At 39.2% G+C, this 23,411-nt stretch overlaps 1 protein-coding gene across 4 annotated transcripts in view; it reads left to right on the top strand.

Annotated features, from left to right (window-relative positions):
- AFF2 (ALF transcription elongation factor 2) overlaps window positions 1-23,411 on the top strand; it is a 465,157-nt gene that overhangs the window by 119,677 nt on the left and 322,069 nt on the right. For all 4 annotated transcript variants that reach the window (XM_075941077.1, XM_075941079.1, XM_075941078.1 and 1 more), the window contains 2 exons: window positions 6,115-6,235; window positions 15,478-16,368. In XM_075941077.1, the coding sequence (XP_075797192.1) occupies window positions 6,115-6,235; window positions 15,478-16,368 (1,012 nt within the window). The remainder of the gene's footprint in view (window positions 1-6,114; window positions 6,236-15,477; window positions 16,369-23,411) is intronic.

The following is a 23,411-nucleotide window of genomic DNA, read 5'->3' on the forward strand; positions in this document are numbered from 1 at the left end:
TAAACATTTTGTTTAAAGTCTGGCTTTTGTAATCACCTTATTTTCTGAATCCGTTCCCCTAGTACGGTGTTCATGGCAAAATTGCAATGAAAATGAAAACCCTAGGGGTTATTTTCATTTTCTCTGGTGTAAATCAGGATTCTCCCTGGTTGATGGATAGAGAGAAGGCAGAACTATTCTCTGTGCCTCAGAGTTGTTTGTTATATTTTTTAAAATACCTTAAATATTGACTAGGGATACTTGAGCTATAGTCCAGCACAGTTCTTACGCATAGTCTTGTTGACTTCAGTTGAACTATTCGCATAAAGTAAAGCACAGACTGTGATGATTTCGGGCCGTAGAGCTAAGCACCTTGAAAGGTCAACCCTGAATTGACTTACAAGTCAGTTTTCAAGGCAGATAGTTGAGCATACATCAACAATCTCCATAATGTCCAATCAAAACTAAACAAGAATGATATCCTGACATCCTAAAGATAGAATGAGGAAGCAGCAACCTTGGACAGGTACTTCCATTATTTAAATAACACAGTTATAAATTCAGTGTTCTCAGGGCCTTGTTCTGGAAACCCATTCTTTACTTCTGGTTTCCACAGAAGATCAGTATTTTGTTCAAATAAATTCTTCCATCATTAGGGATGTGTCTACACTGCACCGTAACTCAAAATAAGATACGCAGTTTGAGCTATGTAAATTGTGTAGCTTATTTCTATGCTATTTCAAAATAGCTTATTTTTGTCATTTGGCACTATCTACACAGCACCAAATTTCGAAATACAGGGCTATTCCAAAACGTCCCTTACTCCTTGTAGAACGAGGTTTACAGGGACATCGGAATAGTGAGCCTGAAATAACGGGCTAGCTGTGAAGACTTGGGATAGTTATTTGGAGATACTCCAATATCTCAAATAGTATTGCAGGGTAGACATGCCCTAAGAATACACATTATTTTGAAGATAGAATGAAAAACTGATAAAGAATTTTCAGGAGGCTCAGTCTCTATGGGTACATCTAGACTACTTTTTTTTTAAGGAGATACGCAAATTCGGTGCTAATTGGCATATCTTCTTCCGATCGCTCTTTTGAAAGTGAGTTTTTCGAAAGTGAAAATAGTCGGGACACAGTTTTTGCAGAAAAAAATCCTTTTTAGAAAAAAAACGCCCGTCCTAAAAAAAGGAGGTTTACGCGGTTTTTCAAAAAAGGTTTTTTTCCCGAAACCTTCCCACGTACAGACTACTTTCACTTTTGAAAAACCCGCTTTTGAAAAAGCGATCGGAAGAAGAGATGCAAATTAGCACCGAATTTGCACATCTCCTTTAGAAGAAAAACATAGTCTAGACGTACCCTAACTCTTGCTCAAGAAAGGTTCTTGACTTTCTCCAAAGCTTTCTGTCATTCACTTTCACAATTGACAGCATTTCTCTCTTATTCCTCTCCAAAGCTTTCAGTCATTTGTCCTCTCACTTCTTCTGATCCTCTTCCTCAAAATCCACTGTTTTGCTAATTCATATTGGATAAAGGTTTTAGTATTGGGCATAGAGAGTAAAGGTTGACCTCATTCTTTTTTAATCTGTGTACATTTCAAAGTTAAATACGTGGCTTTCTGCAGTTAATATGAATTGCAGAATTAGCTCAGTGCTGAGCATTTCAGCAACAGAAATAAATTTGTGGAGAAACTAGTCATTGGGAATTACCTAAAGCTTTTATGTCATAATATGAATGGAGAATTCAAAATTAACATTAATTATTTTTTTCAGTAACACAGTGCTTCAAACTGCAGAGCATGTGATAAGTATAGATATCTGCAGAGGGTATGGAAGGCAGCCATCACTTCAGGTTCTCCTGATGTCATAAGATGTACCCGCTCAGTGGAATAGTTTGTAAACATCATCAGAGTCCCCGGGAGTGAGCTTCTGTTTCGTGCTTATCTCTAGGGTGAATTAAATATGTATTTTTTCTGGTTTCATGAGGACATCTGCTAAAAGAGAAATATTTTCATATGTTTGGTAGGAAAACATTGAGTTATTTACCTTTGTATACATAGTTAATATGGTAAATACTATATTAATTAAATGGAATTAATTTTACAGAAGTTGTGCCACATTGAATAAACACTGTTTCATTATTTTGCCTTAGTGGTTTAGTAACATCACTACCACCAAGCAGAGTAAACCGTTTTATTGAGATTGATAAAATGTAAGAACTACATAGACTTAAAATGCCACCTTTACTATTTTGCTCAGCTATCATATAGCATAATGATTCCTTTCAGGGTTCTCAACAGTTTGTGTGCTTGAGGAAGGAACACAGCTTTCAAATAACAAAGCCTAAATTAGTAACAAGGGCAGAATTTTGTAAGGGCAGGAGCAGGAAGCAGCCATGTGCTCCAGGATGCGGCTTGCTTTTCATCCTGTTCCCTGGATGCTAAGGGAGTGAAGGGAAAGTACTTGTATTCCGTCCATGCCTCTCACACCTGGCTGGAGAGCTCCCTTAGCCTGACTATGGCTGAAGTTGCTATAACTGCTAAGCCTCCAAAATCTGATAGTGCCATCCCTAGTCACCCCGATAAATAAAATCCATCCACTAGTCGATTAGTTGACTAAACTAAATTTAACATCCCTACTTAGGTATATTGCAGTAAGTTCCTTTGTTTTCCTCCATAAATGTACACTAGCAAATGATCCAAAGTAGTGAGATCATTAGGGCAGAATGTTTTGTAAATCTAATGAAATTAGATGATGTTGCTTTTTGAGTTTCCAACCCGAAAATGGGAAAGACAATGAAAACTTAGTTTAACTCAGCCTTTTGTACTTAGGTGACTTCACACCCTGTTCATACACTATACTCAAGCCTATTCACTCTAAGCACAAATGATCCTGCATTGCTGAAACCGATTATTATTTCATATTTCTGATTTTAAGATTTACTTCGTAGCATTAGTCTGTCTTTTTTTTTTTAAAAAAAAATCCTCCCTGTATGAAAACAAGTCTGCAAATCTAAGGCAGGGGGTTGGACTCGATGACCTCTTGAGGTCCCTTCCAGTTCTATGATTGCATGGAATCATCGGGAGATAGACAGTCTCTGTGGGTCTTGCAGGTTCAAACACAACCTGCCTGAATCATAAGAACTTTAATTGAGTAGATAAAGAGGTCCTCATAATTATAAACTGCAGTAGGTATAACAAGAGACTAAATACATAGCTGTGGTTTTAATTAGCTGGTGCTTCAAATTAGTAATTGTGGTTTCACTCAGAAATCAGTGACTTTATACACTGTCAAAGCCTCATCACTGTGCAGTTCATTCCTCATTATATCTCTCCATGTGAAGCTTCCAATACAACATCATGCTGAGCTAAAAAGGCAAAAGTTGTAGATATTTGGTTATCTTCCAAGTGCAGTAAAGCTGTGGAGATTAAATTCATTCTCATCAGGAGATCAGAATTCACTCGTCTCCATTACATAAGGAAGTGTGTGTGCGTGCACGCGCATGTATATGTAAAATCTAGCATGCAAATATTTCTTACAACGGATAACATCAGCATGCACGCTCAATCTACTATTCAAATTGTCATCTGGAATTTGTAGCTAATTAACTGACACAAAATAGAGCCAAAAGCTTTATACCAAATCAGATCTGAGTTGAAAGCACAGACGTGGCCCTTAATGCTTGTCTCATGTGGGATTGTCAATGCAAGTTGAAACATGCCTCTCTCCTCTTTTTTTTATCCTCTTCCGTGTTTTAATTACAGAGGAGCAGGAAGTAGTTTGTGAAAACAAGAAACCAAAATACTTCAGTCCTGTTCATGAGAGGAGTAAATGTGATCTCTCAGCTTGTCATCTAGGTCTGGCAGGTGCAGAGAGCCAGCTGACATAAAGAGAACCAACGTCTTGCTATCGCTGCTATGAGGCAATAGGCATTTTTAAAAATTTGTATGCTGGATTACCTGCCACTAAATCCGACTAATGTAAAGCCCTTTCCTTCAGCAAGAGCACTATGTGAAACATTTTTAAGTACTCCCTATATCTGAGCCGACGATTCACCTGTTTTAAGCTCGGCAGTTCTCTTTTTTGGGTGGTTTGGCCCTGACTGATATTGAGACCGGATCGGAGATGGTTGTGTCTGGTATCGTACGCGGATTCCACTTTGAACAGCAAGTTGCTGTGCCCCATCAGTGTGATATTGCATGTATGAGGTCCAGCTGGTGCGAGCAGCATAGCGTACTTTTCAAAAGGGCATTCTCCATGCAGCATGACCTCGTACACTTTATGCATATGAGGTCATACTGGGAGGAGCAGGTTCATCCCAATGGATACAATTTCCGGAAGTATTGGAATGTCTGGGAATGCATGAGTGACCCCCCTACCTATACTCACAATTGCACATTACTTAAATATTAACAAGCATGCGGGATTTAAATAGTTGTTCTGAACCACACTTGCCTCCAGTACAGTGCTGTAATGTTGGCCAGTGCCACCCAGTTACAAGGAGACTGAAAAGGTCACTATGCCTGGTGGACTGCATAGTTGTCTTCTCCGTATAGGTATATTCTGTGTGTGCACATGTGTGCACGTGTGTGTGTACATATAGGAACAGATTGTGCCTACACATTTATACGTGCACACTTATAGACAAGTTGTTCTGATTTTTTTCTGACAGAAAGCTCCATCTGGAAATGGCAGATTTTGTGTGTGTGTGTGTGTGTGTGTTTAATTTTAGAATGATTAGTTCTGTTTAGAGAAATGGTGGGGTGAGGTAATATTTTTATTGGACCAAATAAAAGCTTTCCAGCTGCAGGAAACTCTTCATCGGGTCTGGAGAAGGTAACCAGAATGTCTACACGAGATACAAACGGGGACAGACTGTTAAGCACAAGAGGTTCACTATGCTCTAGGAGACCACTTAAAATGAAGTGAGCAATTAAGGATTAGCAGCCAGTGGGGTGTGTTACAAATTGCAATGACTATGCATCTGGTGTCTTCGTTATAAAGTCCAAGGTTTTCATTGCCCAGCAGAGTTAGGAATTTGCATTTCCAGGCTCATCTTTCAGAGCCGTTGTGCAGGGTTCCTCTGTGGATGAAGATTCAGAGGTCAGATATAGCGTGATCGCCTTTTGAGAAGAGTTCACCCACGGTGATAGGATGTTTTAATCTTTATTTCTTTGCAAGTTCATTTGAGAGAATTGTGGTTGTCTGGTTGGAGCATTTGATGCACATGGGTGAGGAACACCACAGGGAAACGGGCATGTGTAAAAGCCGATCAAAGGTGTATTGTTAGGGTTATAGGTTCTTGTAGCAGTCTACAGGTTTGGGGTCTGTTCTGGTAGGGTGTGGTGCCACTTTGAGCTGATATGTCTTGAGCTTACTTCCAGTGATGAGCTTGGTAAAGTTGGAGCGGTTGAAGACAAGAAGGGGGATTGAGAAAGATTTCTTTCAGGATGTGATCCCCCCATGTAACTCTTTTATACCCTTTATAGGTTCTAGTGTGGGATGACACTGGAGCAGGCTCATTTCATGATGTGGTCTACTTTTCTTTGGAGTGTCCTAGTTTAGTAAAGGCAGATTTTCAGTGTGTTTAAGAGTATATGCTGGGCTTTCTCTTGGGAACAAATTCTATCACATCTGAATGCCTAATGAAAATAACTCTGTTTTGTACAACACTTTGACCCCAAATTTATATTTAGAAAAAGTGTTGGATGGATTTTACTCTCTTTCTTCACTCAGCACAGAGTCAACCTGTGGAACTCCTTGCCAGAGGATTTGGTGAAGGTTAGGGTTAAAAAAAGAGCTAGATAGATTCATGGAGGTTAGGTCCATCAATGGCTATTATCCAGGATGGGTAGGAATGGTGTCCCTAGCCTCTGGAGGTGGGTAACAGGGGAGAGATCATGCGAGGATCATCTGTTGTGTCCCCTCCTTCGGGAGCATCTGGTATTGGCCACTGTCAGCAGACAGGATACTGGGCTGGATGGACTGTTGGTCTGACCCAGAATGGCTGTACAAAGTCATCAGCTCGAATTGCAGTATTTCTGGTGTTTTGTCCTAACATTGGTAACCACAAATGTTTAACTGGCTTATGGGGATCATAATAGTTTGTCTTTTTATCTTATCTTTTTCAGTCACTATGAGCAAGACCGGAATGCACTTAAAAGGAAAGAATGGGAACGAAGAAATCAAGAAGTCCAGCAAGATGAAGATCTCTTTGCTTCAGGTTTTAATCTCTTTGGGGAACCCTACAAGGTAAATGGCTATACGATACTTTACACTTTTTGGAGCGTCTTTCATCCTGAATTTTTTTTTCTATTTTGAAAAAAATTAAGCCTCTCCTCACCTCTGAGGAAGAGAGTATTATGTCAATCTTGATCATCTGACTCTACAGATTGGTAGAACTTTGAAATTAGTATATGGAAGCACAGACAGGTTAAGTAACAGGGCCAAGGTTATATAGCATTTTGGTGACAAAACCAGGAATTGAATCAAGGCGCCTGGATTCCTTTTCCTTCTCTCATTGCTCAGCACACTCCCTCAATAAGCATATATTGCTCTCCAAAGGAATATTTACTAAGATTTTTCTTACTCCAAAACTGACATTTAATCCCTTTATTTTGTAAAGTGGAAATATACTTGAATTGTTCAAACCAGAATCTCTTCCATTAATAATGAGCCCATAAGCTCTCCCTTTGCAATCATAATTGTCCAAAGAAGTGTTGGGGGAGAATGTCTGTTTGAATTCTTTGGGGAGCATAACAAGGGTATCAAAGAGACTTATGATGAGATTTATTTTCTCTAAGGAGCTTTGCTGCCTGAGAATTTCATCACCAGGGGATGTCCCCCTTGATTATTTCTGCTGCTTTGATTTTCAGCCAGGCATTCCCTGATGGATTCATCAGAATGTAAATGTACATGTCACTTTCTCTTCCCAATCACCGACATCCATTGAAAGGACACCCCTTTAGCATTCCATTTTACATTGTTAGCAGCTGAAGGGAGGATGAATGCTCTTGGCAAGTCATCAGTAAGACCATTATAAAGTGGGGTTCATAATTATAGGTTGGGAGACTGTTCCGATCAATTGGGGAAACTATTTTGCTGGTTAAAATCTAATCTGGCAAAAGTACAATGTGATATTTTGTATTGGTCCACCCCCTTTCTCATACGGCATTGTCATGTCCTGTACACACAATCCCAATGGCTTCTGAGTGACTCCTTGCAAAGTAAGTCCCCAAACCTGCAGCCATTCGGGCACATTCGTAATTCTAAGAAAGTGAATAGGTTGCTTGATTTCAGTGAGGCTACGCGTGGGAGAAGAGTGGCGCTTGTATGCATGTGTTTGCAAGAACTATGGATCCACTCACTGTCTGTCAGAGTAGCAGAAACGAATCCATTGTCGTTCCTTTGAAACTATATCGACTACTGAAACCTGAAATCCCGAAGATTGAAATAGAAATAAAAAGCGGCTATATCACAAAGTGGTTCTATGTGCTAGGGATGTAAATGAGTAGTTGAGTATATGATTAACCGATAAGTCTGGGCTTATCGGTTAATTTTCTCGACTACTCGCATTTCCCACCCCCCCACCATATCAGAGGTAGCAAGTGGGGGAAGCAGGAGCTGGTGCTGGGGGGAGCCAGCTTAAAAGCTGGTTTCCCCTAGTGATGGCTCCTCAGTGCGTCCTGCCCCCTCATTTCCCCCCTCCCCTGTGCTGCTGTCTCTATCAGAAGCATCGGCACAGAGGGCGGGGACAGGGGAGGCTGCTGCGAAGCAGCCTCTTCCCGCAGGACCCCTCATGGACAGTGGCTGCTGCTGAACCAACGTCTGTCCATGGTGAGCCAACGCTCACCGCGGACAGAGGCCACTCTGTGGGAGGCAGAGCAGCCTCTGTCTACGGAGAGCTCAGACCCCCTGCGGGGCCTGCTGCCACCCTGCACTGCTGCCTCTGTAGCAGGCAATTGGTCTACATGGGGAGCTGGTTTTTTCAACTGGCTCCCCTCGCAGACCAGCTCCCACCTGGCACCCTGCGCTGCTGCCTCTGATACAGAGGCAGCAGTGCAGGTGGTAGAGGACTCTGGCTGCTGCTCCCGCTCCTGGGGACTATGGAATAGTCGAGTAACTGACAGGAATTAATGCGATTACTTGACTATTCAATTAACCGATATCTAACAACCCTACTACGTACTTTTGATTTGCAGCAGCTAGTTAATCTTTTCCTTTTGTATTTCATAACTCTTGGTTTATTGAAGATGAATTCGATGTTTAATAGCTATTCCAGAAATGGGACGTGGATTACAAAGATCTGACATGAATGTCTCACATTTTTTTTAAAAAGTCACCACAGAGTTCTAAGGTGGGTTGAATGTACAATGGCTCATTTTAATAGAAGTGCTCAAAATGTTTCCAATGACCTTGGTGGATCATTTCTAACTACTCCCAAAATATGCACAGATTATGTTCATGAGAGATAACAAAGATGGCCCCAATACTGCCAATTAAACATGTGCTTAATTTGTTTCTATTCTTCTCCTTAAAGTTTAGCATATGCATACAAATTTGTAGAATGTAGGCCTCTCTATATAAAATGTTCTGCTCATGAGTGGAAAAGCCAAGTGTTGTGACATTAATCTACCAAGAACATACAAGTGTGTGGGGAACGTTTTCCCAAAATATAACAATGTGATTCAGTGCTTTTTCAGCCTCAATTATTTGTGTGTAGACATTATTGATATATTACATCATTTAATTGAAGAAGGAACAGCACATTTCACAGCATTTGATATAACGAAGCAAAGCAAAAAAGGCTTTACAGCGTCATAGAGCTTAAGGTCAGACGGGCCCACCAGTGGCCAGCCATACCATTCTGAAGCTCATCTGGAGATTCAGTGTCACAGTTACTCCTCTTGGAAACGTTTTTAGACTTGGTCGTCTGCTCCCACTGAATTAACTACACTTTAAAGATTGATAAGGCGACACAGTATTGGAGTGTATCGGATTAAATAGAAGCCTAATGAAAAATCAGACAACATATTGATGGCTCTTTGAAATAATTTCCAAATGTAAAGAAATAACTCCAGATTTTAAATAAAGTTTTATGGAAAAGTGTATGTAAGAGATTGAAGCTTTATGAAAATGCTTACCGACCTCATATAATTTGTGGGAGCAGTTTTTCACTGAGGCTGTATTGTATGTTTAAGTTAAATAACACTTTCTATCAAATAACAGGGTCCTATAAACACTGATTTCTTCAGCAATGAGAGTGTTTTTGAATGAGTGATCTGAAAATATATTCTCATTATTATTGAGATTTAATTTTTGTGGTTTTTTTTGGTTTTTTTTCTCCCCGTTCATTTTGAAGCATTGCATTGGGTGGACAGTTTACCCAAGATTAACTGAGCAAACAAAATAAGACAGAATTTTCTTTCATGAGAATTAAAATTACATCAAAATCATTCTTAATATATACTATTCCCTCAGAAATATATGTTTTACATTTATAAATGTGTCTATTCATTTTATGTCCACTTGATCAGAATAGGACAACTGACTACACAGTATCTGCATTTGAAAATCTATGCGTTTTCTATAATAGTCCATACAAATAAATATACTACTTTTAAAAATACCTATCATCACCTGTTTTACAAGGTGAACTCTTGAAAATACTGTCCTTTATAATTATACTTTCTTAGAACAGCATAGAAATCAGTGTAAAAATAGGTGTAAATAAATTGATAGAAATACACAAAAATAATAGTTTTAATCTGTTTTAAATATAGAGAAGCAAGGAAAATTAAGGCAGTATATGTGATATATGTTATTAATATTAATTTTATATATAATATACTTCACCCATTTTGTCTTGATTTTTACATGAGGAGGAATTAAAATCAAAGAGGTACCCTGATATTTTCTTGGTAGGATTGTGTTAGTAAGGGCCCAATCCAGGTTCGGTTAATGAGAGTGGAAATTTAACTGATGGCAAATGGGTGGGGAGTAAATCTGGCTTTAAAGACAAAGGATGGTGATGGTACAAAGGAAGTGCAGAAAGTGAACTCTGAGCCTAAATCATGCTTATGACAGGGTAGTGTAAATTGGCATTTAAAGTGAGTATAAATGTACCTTATGTCCCCTTTAAAGCCCGTTTACACTGCCAGGTGCAATGAATGATTGGTGTGAATGATAATTTGCCCTGTGTGTGTGTGCAAAAAGAATAGTTCAATGTTCACCCACTTGGTCTGTTTTGGTAGTTAGCAATGACAGTAGTATCAAAAGAGGATATTTGGACTTACTTTCCAATATTTTGACATACTGGAATCTGTATTTGATGGTACTATGTACGTTTATTGTGATTGCACAGGAAGCAAGGGGGATTTGGGAGTAGATTTGTTTCTTTTCCAGTCAGACCAAAATGTGATTTCAGTGGCAGTGATGCAAATGTGAAGTAATTCAATCTGGAGTTACTCCAAATTTACTCTGAGATCAGAATGCGGTCCAGTCTCCTGTATCAATAAGCAAAATTGGAAGTGACATTTGTCGAACGTAAATAAAGCTGGGCAGCAAGAAGAAGGTAGACCCTCAACTGCGGCTATGTCTACACTGCAGGCTTGTTGCACAAGAACCTTTTGCAGAAGAGATCTTCCTCAAAAAGTTCTTGCGCAAGAGCGCTTCCACACTACCATGTGCTTTTGCGCAAGAGATGTGTTTTGCGCAAGAGATGTGTTTTGCGCAAGAGAGCATCCACACTGCCACGGATGCTCTTGCTCAAGAAAGCTCTGATTGCCATTCACAGAATAGCCATCAGAGCACCTGTGCTTTTTCCGATAGGGTTTTCTTGCACAAGAAACCCTTATTGTCCATTCACACATGCCTTTTTTGCGCAAGAGCTCTTGGGCAAAAAGGGTTATTACTTGTAGAAAGAGGAATAACTCTTACAAAAAAAGCCCTGTCTTCTGATGATCTACTGTACTTTTTTTGCGCGAAAACGCGCTTGTAGTGTGGATGCTCCGGATGTTTTTGTGCAAAACCGGCTATATTTGTGCAAAAACTCTGCAGTGTAGACGTAGCCTAGGGTTGCAGAGGAAGGGGAAAGAGAAGGTATCTGTCAAGGGCAAGTGGAGTGACCTACCAAGCACAGGGTCAGAGCCTCAATTAGCAAAGTCAACACAGTTAATGGAGCTAGGCTGATTTACATCAGTTATAGATCTGGATCATGAATTTCCAAAGGACCATGAGGGGAAGTGGAGGTAAGGAGACGAGCACTTAAAATATAGAAAACATCTCCCTCCATTGCTCTCCATTTCAGTGGTTCCTTGTTGTAGGACGTACTCTCCCTTTCCCCCCCCCCCCCCCGCCCCCAATCACTGCAGCATTAAAACCAAAATGGGGAGATATGGATGGGGCTACTATCAGTGCTTCTTTGTATGAAGACGAGAAAACAGATAAATAGCCAACACCTGGGAGATATTTGCAGCTCTTCTGCAGTTTAGAATGTTAAAAATATTCCAGAGAGGCCACATCAGAGAGGTAATACCTTGAACTGACCAACTTCTGTTGGTGAAGGAGCTACGTTTTTGAGCTCCACAGAATTTTCTTCAGTCCTGGCTTAAAATATCCTGAAGGTGAGCTCTGTGAAGCTCAAAACTTGTCTCATTCACCAGTAGAAGGGATCAGAGGGGTAGCCATGTTAGTCTGAATCTGCAAAAGCGACAAGGAGTCCTGTGGCACCTTATAGACTAACAGATGTATTGAAGCATAAGCTTCATGGGCACAGACCCACTTCTTTGCCCACGAAAAATGGGTCTTTGCCCATGGAAGCTTATGCTCCAAGACATCTGTTAGTGTATGAGGTGCCACAGGACTCCTTGTCGCTTCACCAGTAGAAGTTGGTCTTGCCCTGAGACCAACAACACAGCAAACAAAAATAGTCCAGAGAGTGTGGATTAGTAGGCAAAAATGCAACATAAATATAGTTTAACATTATAGAGTATCTCTCTGTTGTTAATTGTACTGTATGCTTATAGAGTGTCTAACTAATCACCTGCCTCTTTATTGTGTCTCTTACCTACTTTTCAGAGGACCATATGTGTGTGTGTGTGTGTGTGTGTGTGTGTGTGTGTGTGTGTGTGTAATTTTTAGTATGTGTATAAGAGGTTCTCTTTATGTTCCAGTCTCACGCAGAAAGAAGCACTTTAAAAAATATTGTGCTGTCTACCACAGTTTTGGGCAGCATGAACAAAGAGGTATGAGCAGTACCTATTGCCTGTTATGGATCATGTGAGCTTGCTAGAGGTCTCCCTTTCAAACACTGGTACTGTTTAATTTGTCAGAGCTGACCAGATCCCAGCCTGAGGTCTCATGTCTGCAGATGCTTAAATCAGCAGTGCAGGAATTTTCCTGGCAGAGGTTGCAGTTTTACTAGTGACACCCTTTAATGTTTTGCATTAATAAATAGGTTGGGGTATAATTGGTATTTCATAGATGAACTCCCTGATGAGTAGTTTTTTGGAGGATTTGCCTTGGAATTTGCTTTTCCATGAATCTTTGGAGACTATTAAATCTTTTTAAGATATATCCCTTTCACTATATTCAAGAATAGCATAAAATATCTCACCTTCTAGTCCATAGAGGTTATGCTGAAAGGCATTAGAAAATGGATGAATTATAAAGCCTCAAGATTTCACAAAAATTGTCACAAAAACATATTAATTGGGCCGATATGTCTGAATGCATTAGTTGTGCTCTTTGTAGACCCATAATGCAATAGCTAGTGAGCAAATTAGCCTTTGAATAGATTTCTATTTCTTATTTTTTTTTAAAGGCAAACATGGCAATGTGTGCATTTCCTGTATTAATGAGAGGATGGATTATCAAGAGGAAGGAGTTAAAAACCTGTCACCAACCTGAAAGTGACATATAATGGCCAGAAATAGTTCATTTCAATTCTGTAGTGCTTGTGGCAAGACTTGCCCGAAATCCCCTGCTTTTCAATAAGAATGCTAAATGTGTTGAGCAAGAAAATAAAAATATTACTGATCTACGTCAAGACTTAAATCTAGCTTCTGCCCTGAATTGCACACAGTGCCCTTCCTTGACTTCAATGAGGTCACACAATGAGGAGAATTCAGGTTTTGCATTTTCTATTTGTGTTTAACTGTATTTCAAGCTACAGCTCTCTTCATTTGCAAAGATATTTATGATCTGAGGGCCTGATTCAAAGCCCATTGAAGCTATCGATATTCCTTCCACTGGCTTCAGTAAGCAGGGCCTGGGAGAGTTTTAAAATAGGCTCATGAGGTTTAAATTAATTATCTTTCTGCTTTTCAGAAAAGCTTTTTTTATTAATACTCCCAGAAAATGACTACAAACAATGATACCTCACATTTATGAACTGCCTTTCATCCCATAGGACATGAACATTTTGCATAAAACAGAGAGCTAGTGTTAAGTAAAATGACATTGAGCATTAGGTGGCATGTTTAAAAAAAAACCCCAAGAGCCAGATACCTCTAACAGTAAAAATGATTGAAAATCCAGCCTTAAAATTAAAATATTGAGTCTCTCCGTAAAGGCTTAGAGAAGAAGCTCTTTTATGTGCTGCGGTGATATTAAAATGTTACAGGGCAATACTGTGTTCCTGGTACTCTTTTTACTTTTCTCCTTTACTTTATAAACAGTCAGTTCAATGTAAATTGAAAATGTAACCAAACCGTGGATGAAAGTGAGTTGTTCTGAGTGATCTAGATACTCAGCGATCATGTGGGCTGTGTCTTAAAGAGTTAAAAAGTTTGGTATGGAAGGAGGAAACAGAACAAGTATGTAAGTGTTTAAGGCTTGCATCATAATTCCTGCTGTGCCCTTAAGCACAATGGAATCTCCTTGTTTTAATTTGGGGGGTTGAACAGAGAATCTGGTTTTGGCTGCTGCCCAAATGGCACATTGTGCAACTCATTTGAAGGAAACTGCTCATATACAAAGAGGTTATTCTTGGCTTAGCTTGAATATAATTTTTGCCACCAAAATGACCAATCGAGGGACTTCTAGTGAATAAAAGTGATTCCTAGTCTTGTGCAACTGTAACTATAAACTGTAGCTATTAACCGGTTAGAAGCACTTACACAGATGAGAACACTGAACAGTTCACTTTTAAATTGCTGCCTCAGTGCAGTGGAAATATACAGTACAATCCTTGCGAGTGAGCCAAAGAAAATCAGCATTTATTATCATTTTCCCCAGTGTTTTATGTTAGAAGTACCAAGCAAAAAAAATCTTTTTGCAATATTTCTCTCATCTATGGACTAGTTGAACATTGACAATTTAAGCAGGAAAAGGAATCCATGCTTAAATGTTCTGTCTTTTGCTCAACATTTGGGAGGAAAGGAGGACTTAACTTGAAGTATGAACACTCTTTGAGAGGAATTATATGGAGTATTAAGACCCTACCTCTCATATACTGTAGCTTCAAATCTTCTTCCAGATTGCAGAAGTTTAGGATATACATGGACATGAACTATAGTTGTGAAAACAGTGATTCTTACCTCTTGACTAACAAGTGTGTATGGGAATGGGCTGTTGTAATGCAGAGCTGATTATTTCAGCAGAACTTAAAGGGTTATATGAGGATTGTGTTTGTTCGCTATATGTTGAATGACTTTTTCAAAAGCAAAAAGCAAAATGAAATTAGCAGAATATCAATTATAAACTTTGAGCTCGCTTACCCATAGAGTAAAAAGCACTTCAGAAGGAAAAAGAATAGCTGTAAAATGTAAGAGGAATCAGATGAACTTATTTAATAAGTGCTGCGATTTAAAGAAAACCAGTGTGAGTGACCAAGTTGCAAACACACCACACCCTTAACCAACAGAGGCATCCTGGTGCTTTAGAATATAAAAACCAGAACATCACTTATAGTAAGCAGTTAATTCACCCATTGAAATATGTTTTCTATATCTCAAATATTAGGTACATTGGGCCAAACTGAGCCCTCTGTAAGGGAATCACTGAAGTTACACATGGAATGAATTTAGCTCATTATATTTATTGTAGTTTTAATCTGGTTTACAGCAATAGCATATTTAAATAAAATGCTTGATTTTAATTCAAATTCTTAATAACCAGCAATTGGGCATTCACATTTTGTGGAACATAAATTGTATAAGTCCAATTTATCTGACATAAAACAAGACTATGTTGCTCATAACATCCATAACTGATGTAATTTAAATATTTTTCTGAGAACTTATTTAAGAAAAAAGGAAGCAGTATACAAATGTTACTCATGCATGCCTGTTCCAAAGGTCCTTTGAACACAGTTATTGATGAGTTTTCCTTCCATAACATATGCAAAATGTAATTGAAATTAAATTAAATGTCAGCATGACACCATTAAGTAGCTAACATTTGCCACCGTCTTCTAAGACAACCATTCCAAACAGTAACTCAACAACCAGGAATTTACTCAATCTTTTTCCTATGTCTTTTTGGTATTTTAGACAAATAAAGGTGATGCCCTTGCTAACCGTGTCCAGAACACGTTGGGAAACTATGATGAAATGAAGGACTTGTTAACCAACCATTCCAACCAGAGCCACCTTGTAGGAATCCCAAAGAATTCTGTACCACAGACTCCCATTGACAAAAATGAGCAGAGCTTTTTTCCAGAACAGAGAAACAGGATGATCCCGTCTCACCAGATCAGTGGCCACTCGTCAACGTCAATGCCCCCACCTTCTTCACTGTCATCAAATTCTGCTTTGCTACATAGTCACCAGAGCAGCAGGAAATCCAGAACAGACTGGTCACGTAGTGGTCACAACTCGAACGGTGCACAGTCAAGCCAATCTGGTGGTCAACAGAGTAGGACAAAGCATAGCTCTTCACATGACCAGCCACAGGGCAGATACGAAGATCTCTATGGCTGTCAGAGTGACCAACATAAAAATGGAGGAGCAGAGGAAGCAAACCCTGCTGCATCATCTTCACATTCACGGAGACATAATCATTCCAAAGCAACAACTGGAGAACATTCTTATAAAGAAAACAGTCATTCAAAGTCACCTGTAGAACTTGAGTTTGTAGGGCATGGTTCTGGATCTCCACTTCCTTCCACATCTTTGTTATCTGCAAACAATGGTCTCTCAACCCAGAGTTTTCCACCTGGACTGCACTGTAAAACTAGTATGGTCCAGCAAAAGCCTACAGCTTATGTAAGGCCTATGGATGGTCAGGACCAAGTACCTAATGACTCACCTGAACTGAAACCTCCAATAGAAATTGAGAGTGGATATGGAAATCAAACATTCGGAACACTGTTGGAAGGAAAAGCTAATGCACCCAGTTCTAAGAATAAACTACCAAAGCTTACTATCCCTCAAGCTGGTGAGGTAAGTCATCTTCTTAGTCTACTTTTTTTTAGAATCTTAACGGGTCTCATCTGATGAGTATTTAACACAGTGTATATCCGTTTCTTTGAATATGAAGCTTCAGTTCCTGAAATGATGATTTGAATGACACCCCTTGCCTAGAAAATGCACAGTTACATTTTCTTTTGGTAAGGATTATCGTGACAACTCTAGTAAGTAGTAATACATTGAGTTTTAAAATAATATTATAGAACACTAACGTTGGTGGGCTACCCCTGGCAATACAGGCCGTCCTCGCTATAAGTCCAAAATACATTCCAAAAAACTTGGAGTTATAGCAAAACAACTTAAAGTGGGGGCTTTTTTTCCACCCAGCTGACTTCCATTTGCACAAATTGTGGTGTGTGGTTTTTTTTTTTTTTTTTTTTGCGGGACTTAAGAGTGAGGAATGGGAGGACTGATAAGGCATCAATCCCTACAAGTGTCAACAATTTTAGTGCGGAATGGATGTATCCCAGGGCGACTTACAGGGAATACCCTATAATGGGCCAAATTCTTGGATTGCCACAGAAATCTACTATTATCTGTTTTCAGCTGCATTGTTCACAGTTTTGCAGATTTATTTCAGAATTAATCTGTCGTACAGAATCCTGTTATGCACTCTGCCAAAGGAGAAAAACATCTAAAACAAACTTGGAAATGCCTTGACCCTTTTAATTCTACTGGTACAGATCTGTTAACAATAAGGGGTGCATTTTTGTTGCTCAATTCCAGTTGACTTTAATGGAATTTATGTGGTTTAAACGCTGAAAAAACACTTTTGAAAATGTATTCTAAGTCAAGCCTTCATGCATTTTTCAATAGCACTTAACATTGGGATTCAATGTCAGTTCCTGGCACCAAGAACTTAAATTGTTAAGTTTTGTGTTGTGGGTCTATTACAACAGTTCTGTGATTAAAGTTATAATTAGCTCTTATTTCTGGCCTGAACACTTAAAGTACAGCTGTAGTCCATTGATACTAACTGAAGCATTTGCACTGATATAATAAATTTCTTATTCAGAGATGCTCTAAAACGGTAACCATTGCAAGATAGGTTTGTAGTATATGTATGAACAAAATTCAAACTAGGCTTCATGGCTTCCTGTTCTCCCCAAGATTTCTTCCCTATTTGCTAATATTTTTATACCGGAAATAAAGAATGATACATTCTTAAGCCGCTTTATTGAAAAAGGTCAGCTTTTCCTATTGGAATAATTATTTTGAGCCAATAATTTGTTTGACTATTTAAAAACTTGATGTTATTTATTAACATTCCAGGCAGCAACAAAGACTGATGTGTTTTGCAGTAGAGTTTAGAATAATTTTTCTGGGAACTGCATCTGAAAACAGTAAAAAGGCCTATTTATATCAAGTGGAAGTTAAGGGTTGCTTGCAGATGGCGTTTTATTAGAAAATGTATTTGTTAATAAACATAGCTTTGTACAAGATTCCTTTACAGATGTTTCTGTTTATTTTTACCTTGAGTTAAGAAATCTGCTGATGTAGATAGCTTCATACTATATTGTAATTTGTCACTAGTGGTGTTTGGCAAGTAAATAATTGCATATAAAAGAAATAATGGTCGTGTGAAGGCAAATACATTTATTCATTTTGCTCTCTATTACAATAACAATGAGTCAATAAGCACACTTTGAAGTGCAGCGTTAATATGGAGGATCTCTCTGTAGTGGAACAGGAGGCTTACACCGTTGATTGGATTTTTTGCTAAGTTCAACCAAGAAGCCCTGTTTATGTCAATGGGAGTTTTGCCATTGATCTCAATGAAGGCAGGGTTTCCTTAGAATCTTTTGGTATAGTTTTAAATACAACTGATGTGAGCCATTTGTTTCTATTTATGGAATGGCTGGTGTCCCCCAGATGAAAAAAGTTATGTGGTGAATTTGTGGCTCTGGCTGCTTTGCTTTATAGCCTGTGTAGTGAACAGTCTGCATGTATAATTAGCTTCCTTTATTATGGGTAAATAATAAACGCAAGTCACTTCAGCAGTGAGTATAGATAATAATCTTAAAACAGTCTGTGTGTTATAAAAATGAACAATCAATTGCAGAGGGAGAGAAAGCATGAAGCTATGCTGCAGACAGGAATGACTTCCTGCTGCTATTTAGAATGTCCATCATGGGCCAAAGCCAACGGTCCTTACTTAGGCAACACGCCACTTGATTTAATGTTATTATGACTGTGTAAGGACTACTGGCTTTGCCATGTGTGTTTTTCCATTGATATGCACCCTGAATGGAATGCTCCCTGCCATTGGCAATAAAACTCTTTCTAATCCAAGGTTATAGATAACTGGTTTAGCTTAAGCTTAATCAGAACTGACAGAACACACCTGTGAAACTCATAACCTTTTTTTGTGTGGAATGACTGCAGAGAAGGGCTCTGTTATAATCTTTATACTATTGATGTGGAGGCTTACGATTATTTGGGGGTGCCTGTCAATTTATGAACCTTCCCTAGCCGCCGCCAGCAATTGTGATCAGCGTGAAATAATTTCATTTCTGCTCCATGAGGTCCCATGCTAATAGCTCTGTAGATGGTGATAATGGTGTTGACCCCCTGGGTAGGCAAATTGCCTTTTTGGGTGCTTGCTTCTGATGGTTATGCGGAGCCAATTTTTCAATGTTGCCCCAGCCTGTAAATCCATCCACCAACAGGGCATGACCAAGTTTTTGGGCGCTCAAGATTTTGCACGCCACACAACTTGGAGTTATACGAAGAAATGAATTTTGTGCAGCACATCGTGCTCATGGACCTCTGCATGACCAGGTTATGCAAATCTGTGCATGCAAATGAGAAGTTTTGGTCCTGCTGGATCGTTGCCCCAAAATGACTGGCCATGCATGGAGATTTAAAAGATGGACTGCGGCCACTATGAAAATATGGTCCCTGTTTATCATGACTTTAGATAGAATGTTTAGTGCCCTGGAGGCATTCTGCTGTGCTTGAGGAAGTGGACAATTTTATGGCCCTCAACTCTGTTACAATTAACAAGCATTTGTTCAGTCATTGTGAAGAGGAGAACCAGGCACACCATGTGTCTGCCATATCCGTTGGGGATTTATTTTGTGATTGCTGGTTCCTTTGGTCCTTTGCTTTTGCTCTTGGGTATACACATAGATAAGGTCATTTACATCACTTCACTCTAGTTATTATTTTCTGATTAAACTTAAAAAACTACAAATAATCTAGTAGCACTTTAAAGACTAACAAAATATGTAGATGGTATCATGAGCTTTCATGGGCACAGTCCACTTCTTCAGATGACCAGAGTAGAGTGTTGGGTGTCCAGAACTAAAATAAATAGGAGAGAAGGACGGCGGGAGGAAGGGGAAGGAAAAAATGGGAGGGAGGGGGAAGAGAAGAGGCAGAGGGAATAAAAATATCAAAGGGAAAGCCGAGTTGGAATGTAACAGGAAAAATAAATAGTCATAAGCACCCAAAGACTGGATAGTCAAAAGAAGCAGATAAGAACCATTAGTAGGCAATAGAAAAGAAGAGTACTAACACCAGATACTGATTGTTAAGGTCAACATTATTAAACATCAGTATGATGAATTCAAATCCTAATATAACTAACAGTGCTTAGTTTTGCCTGCCACACGCATTCAGTAGTCCTGAGTCAGGCACCATAAACTTTTAGGTTGTCTTAAAATTGCATGATTTTAAAACTAAATACAGTTAGGATTCTTTTTATTAGCGTTCAAAGTCTTTAGGATTCTTGTTTTCAAGCTTTGTTATGCAGCCACGAGGGCAAGGAATTTATTATTTTTAATGAAAGATTAGAGTCAAACTTTTTTCACATGACACCAGGTGCTTGGGCTTTAAGAGAACTAGTGAATCTGGGGCTTTAAAGAAACCACCAAATATTGCGAGACTTGTGACATCGAGTTGGCAACATGAGCACTGGAGTTAAAACAAGTTTCAAACACATCATCTTTTTCTCATTCTTTATATTGGTCTCTTTCTTCCATATCTATATGTATATATTAATTTTTGAGCTTGCATATAACATTTGGTAAATAGTAACAGGCCTTGGCTGAGAGAGAGCTTTTGTGCTGTATGCAGAATTCACCTATTTAAGTGGTATGATGGTGTGTGATTGCAACTTAACTCTCAATGGGAATTATGTAGCTAAATCCTATGCATTTCTTTGGAAAATGTAGGGGTTAGAAATCACTATAGCAGCTGATCCTCTCTCTGCTGTGTTAAAATCCAGAATCTTGATATACCTATGTATATTTAAACCTTTAGGAGTTAGATGCTTACAAATGATTTCAAATTGACTAACTCAGCATGAGAGAGCTGAAAGTAAGCCTGTACATTTCAGCTTGGGCTTGAACACAAATTACTGAGCACACTGACTAAATCAGGGATTTTTCGGGTCTGTGGGAACATCTGAGCGGTTTCCAGATAAGCTTGTGAACAATTATATTAGCATTATGAACTATGCATGGGTTTCCAATAAGTGTTTTGAGGCCAAGGAAATCTTGGATAATTAAGAAAATGTTTGACTCTCCATACAGTGTTCCTGAGAATCTCTGCATGGCTGACTACATATTTCTGCGAAATAAGGAATTTATACTGAGTTTCTCCCAAAAATGCAATGCTTTGAACACATCCACTGTCACCACCCATTGAGTAAGGAAAGATGGAGAACTTCTTTTTCCACATGACTTCTAGGAAAATATTTTGACGGGTTCATAATACAGCAAAGTGATAGGCTTTTGTTATGAGTGTTTCAAATCATCCTGTTATCGCTGGATGTATTGATTAGCTTAGTACTTTCTAAGCTAGCTATAAAAAAGAAGCTTTCTTTCTGCATTAAAGAGCAAGAAAAATTGACAGGTAGATAACCATATTGATTCAACCCAAATGGTAAACGCAAGAGTCTTTTTATCTATGACTTATAAAACTTTTTATGGGCACCCCAAGCCAGTTTAATATATTTTTTTAATTGAATGGAAGGCAAAAGCCTTAAGTTAACTAACTCCCCTTTCAAATACATTGAGCTTTGGTTGCCAAATACAGTGTATTACTATATATGTGGGCACGTTGCCTTTTCAAATGCAAGCTTCATTCTTCCTTCAAAATGTTAGGGGTTTAAGAATAATGGACTGAATCAAGCATTAAGCTGAAATCCCCTCACTTGGTTCATATTTCAAAAGTCTGAGGCCAAAACCAAACCAGAAGAGCAGTATTTCTTGCAGTATTATAGGTTACAGCCATGTGTTTTTCATTTGTAAATACTGTGAGAAGTAATGTTCTTGAGATATTTCTAAATGAGGAACATATGACGCCACTCGTCTGAAGACCTCTTATTGTGGTCTTTTCTTGCTTTGTTAAGCTACTGTCCTATTGCAGGGACTGTCATTAGCAGGGGTATTTTGGGGGGGTATGGATATGGGAGGGGAAAATAGCACAACGGGAAATACACAGATAATCACGAGGATTTTGAAATTGATCCTACACCATTATGGTCAGTGGGAGTTTTGCATTTGACTTCATTGGGTACAGAATCATAGAACACTAGAATTGGAAGGGACCTGGAGAGGTCATTGAGTTCAGTCCCCTGCCCTCACAGCAGGACCAAGCACCATCTAGATCATCCCTGATTGATATCTATCCAACCTGCTCTTGAATATATGCAGAGATGGAAATTCCACAACTTCTCTAGTCAATTTATTCCAGTGTTTAACCACCCTGACATTTAGGAAGTTTTTCCTAATGTCCAACCTAAACCTCCCTTGCTGCAGTTTAAGCCCATTGCTTCTTGTTCTATCCTCAGAGGCCAAAGAGAGTGTTTCCTTCCTCCTTGTGACACCCTTCTAGATACTTGAAAACGTCTATCATGTCCCCTCTCAGTCTTCTCCTTTCCAAACTAAACCAGCCCAATTCTCTCAGCCTTCCCTCATAGCTCATGTTCTCTAGACCAGTGTTTCTCAAACTGTGCTCCGCAGAGCCCTAGGTCTCCGCGAGACATCTCCAGTGGCTCCGCGAGATTGACAAACTGGAAACAATTATAGGTACAACACATACAATCAGTGGACCACTGGGGCGCCGCATAAATTTTTACGTATGTAAAGGGCTCCAGAGCCCAAAAAGTTTGAGAACCATTGCTCTATCTTTAATCATTCTTGTTGCTCTTCTCTGGACCTTCTCCACTTTCTTGAAATGTGTGCCTAGAACTGGACACAATACTCCAATTGAGGCCTAATCAACGCAGAGTAGAGCAGAAGAATGACTTCTCGTGTCTTGCTCACAACACTTCTGTTAATGCATCCCAGAATCATGTTTGCTTTTTTTGCAATAGCATCACTGTTGACTCATATTAGCTTGTGGTCCACTATAACCCCTAGATCTCTTTCTGCAGTACTCCTTCCTAAACAGTCATTTCCCATTCTGTATACTTGAAACTGATTGTTCCTTCCTAAGTGGAGTATTTCGCATTTGTCCTTATTCAGCTTCATCCTATTTGCCTCAAACCATTTCTACAATTTGTCCAGATCATTTTGAATGTTGACCCTATCCTCCAAAGCACTTTACAACCCCTCTCAGCTTGGTATCATCTGCAAACTTAATCAGAATCAAGTCTGTAAAACAGAGACAGATGATCAGGTGGAAATGAAATAACTGACCCCCATATCCTGTATTTTTGGGAACTGTGTGGCTTTTCTCACACAGTGACATTTCCCCCCTGTACGTCTGACTTCTGGCTAGGAATGGAGGCAGAAATACCAGTGGACTGTAAGAATGTCTCTTCTTGGGCAACTTCAGGCACAAGAATCTCCAACCTTTTTAGGGGTGCCGATTACAAATTCCATGGCAGTTGTAAGCCATTAGTTGTGGGTCCAAATTCACTGTAGGAATTACAGTATTATTTCAGTTGCCTAGCCAAAGGAGGCAGAAAATGAAGTGACATCAGAAAACCTTGGAGGGAACAGTCCCTTGGATATTCACTGAATTTGTTTCTCCTTTTGTACCAATTGTGGGGCATTTAAGGA

This window comes from Pelodiscus sinensis, chromosome 13, assembly GCF_049634645.1.
Source record: "Pelodiscus sinensis isolate JC-2024 chromosome 13, ASM4963464v1, whole genome shotgun sequence".
Lineage (NCBI taxonomy): Eukaryota > Metazoa > Chordata > Testudines > Trionychidae > Pelodiscus > Pelodiscus sinensis.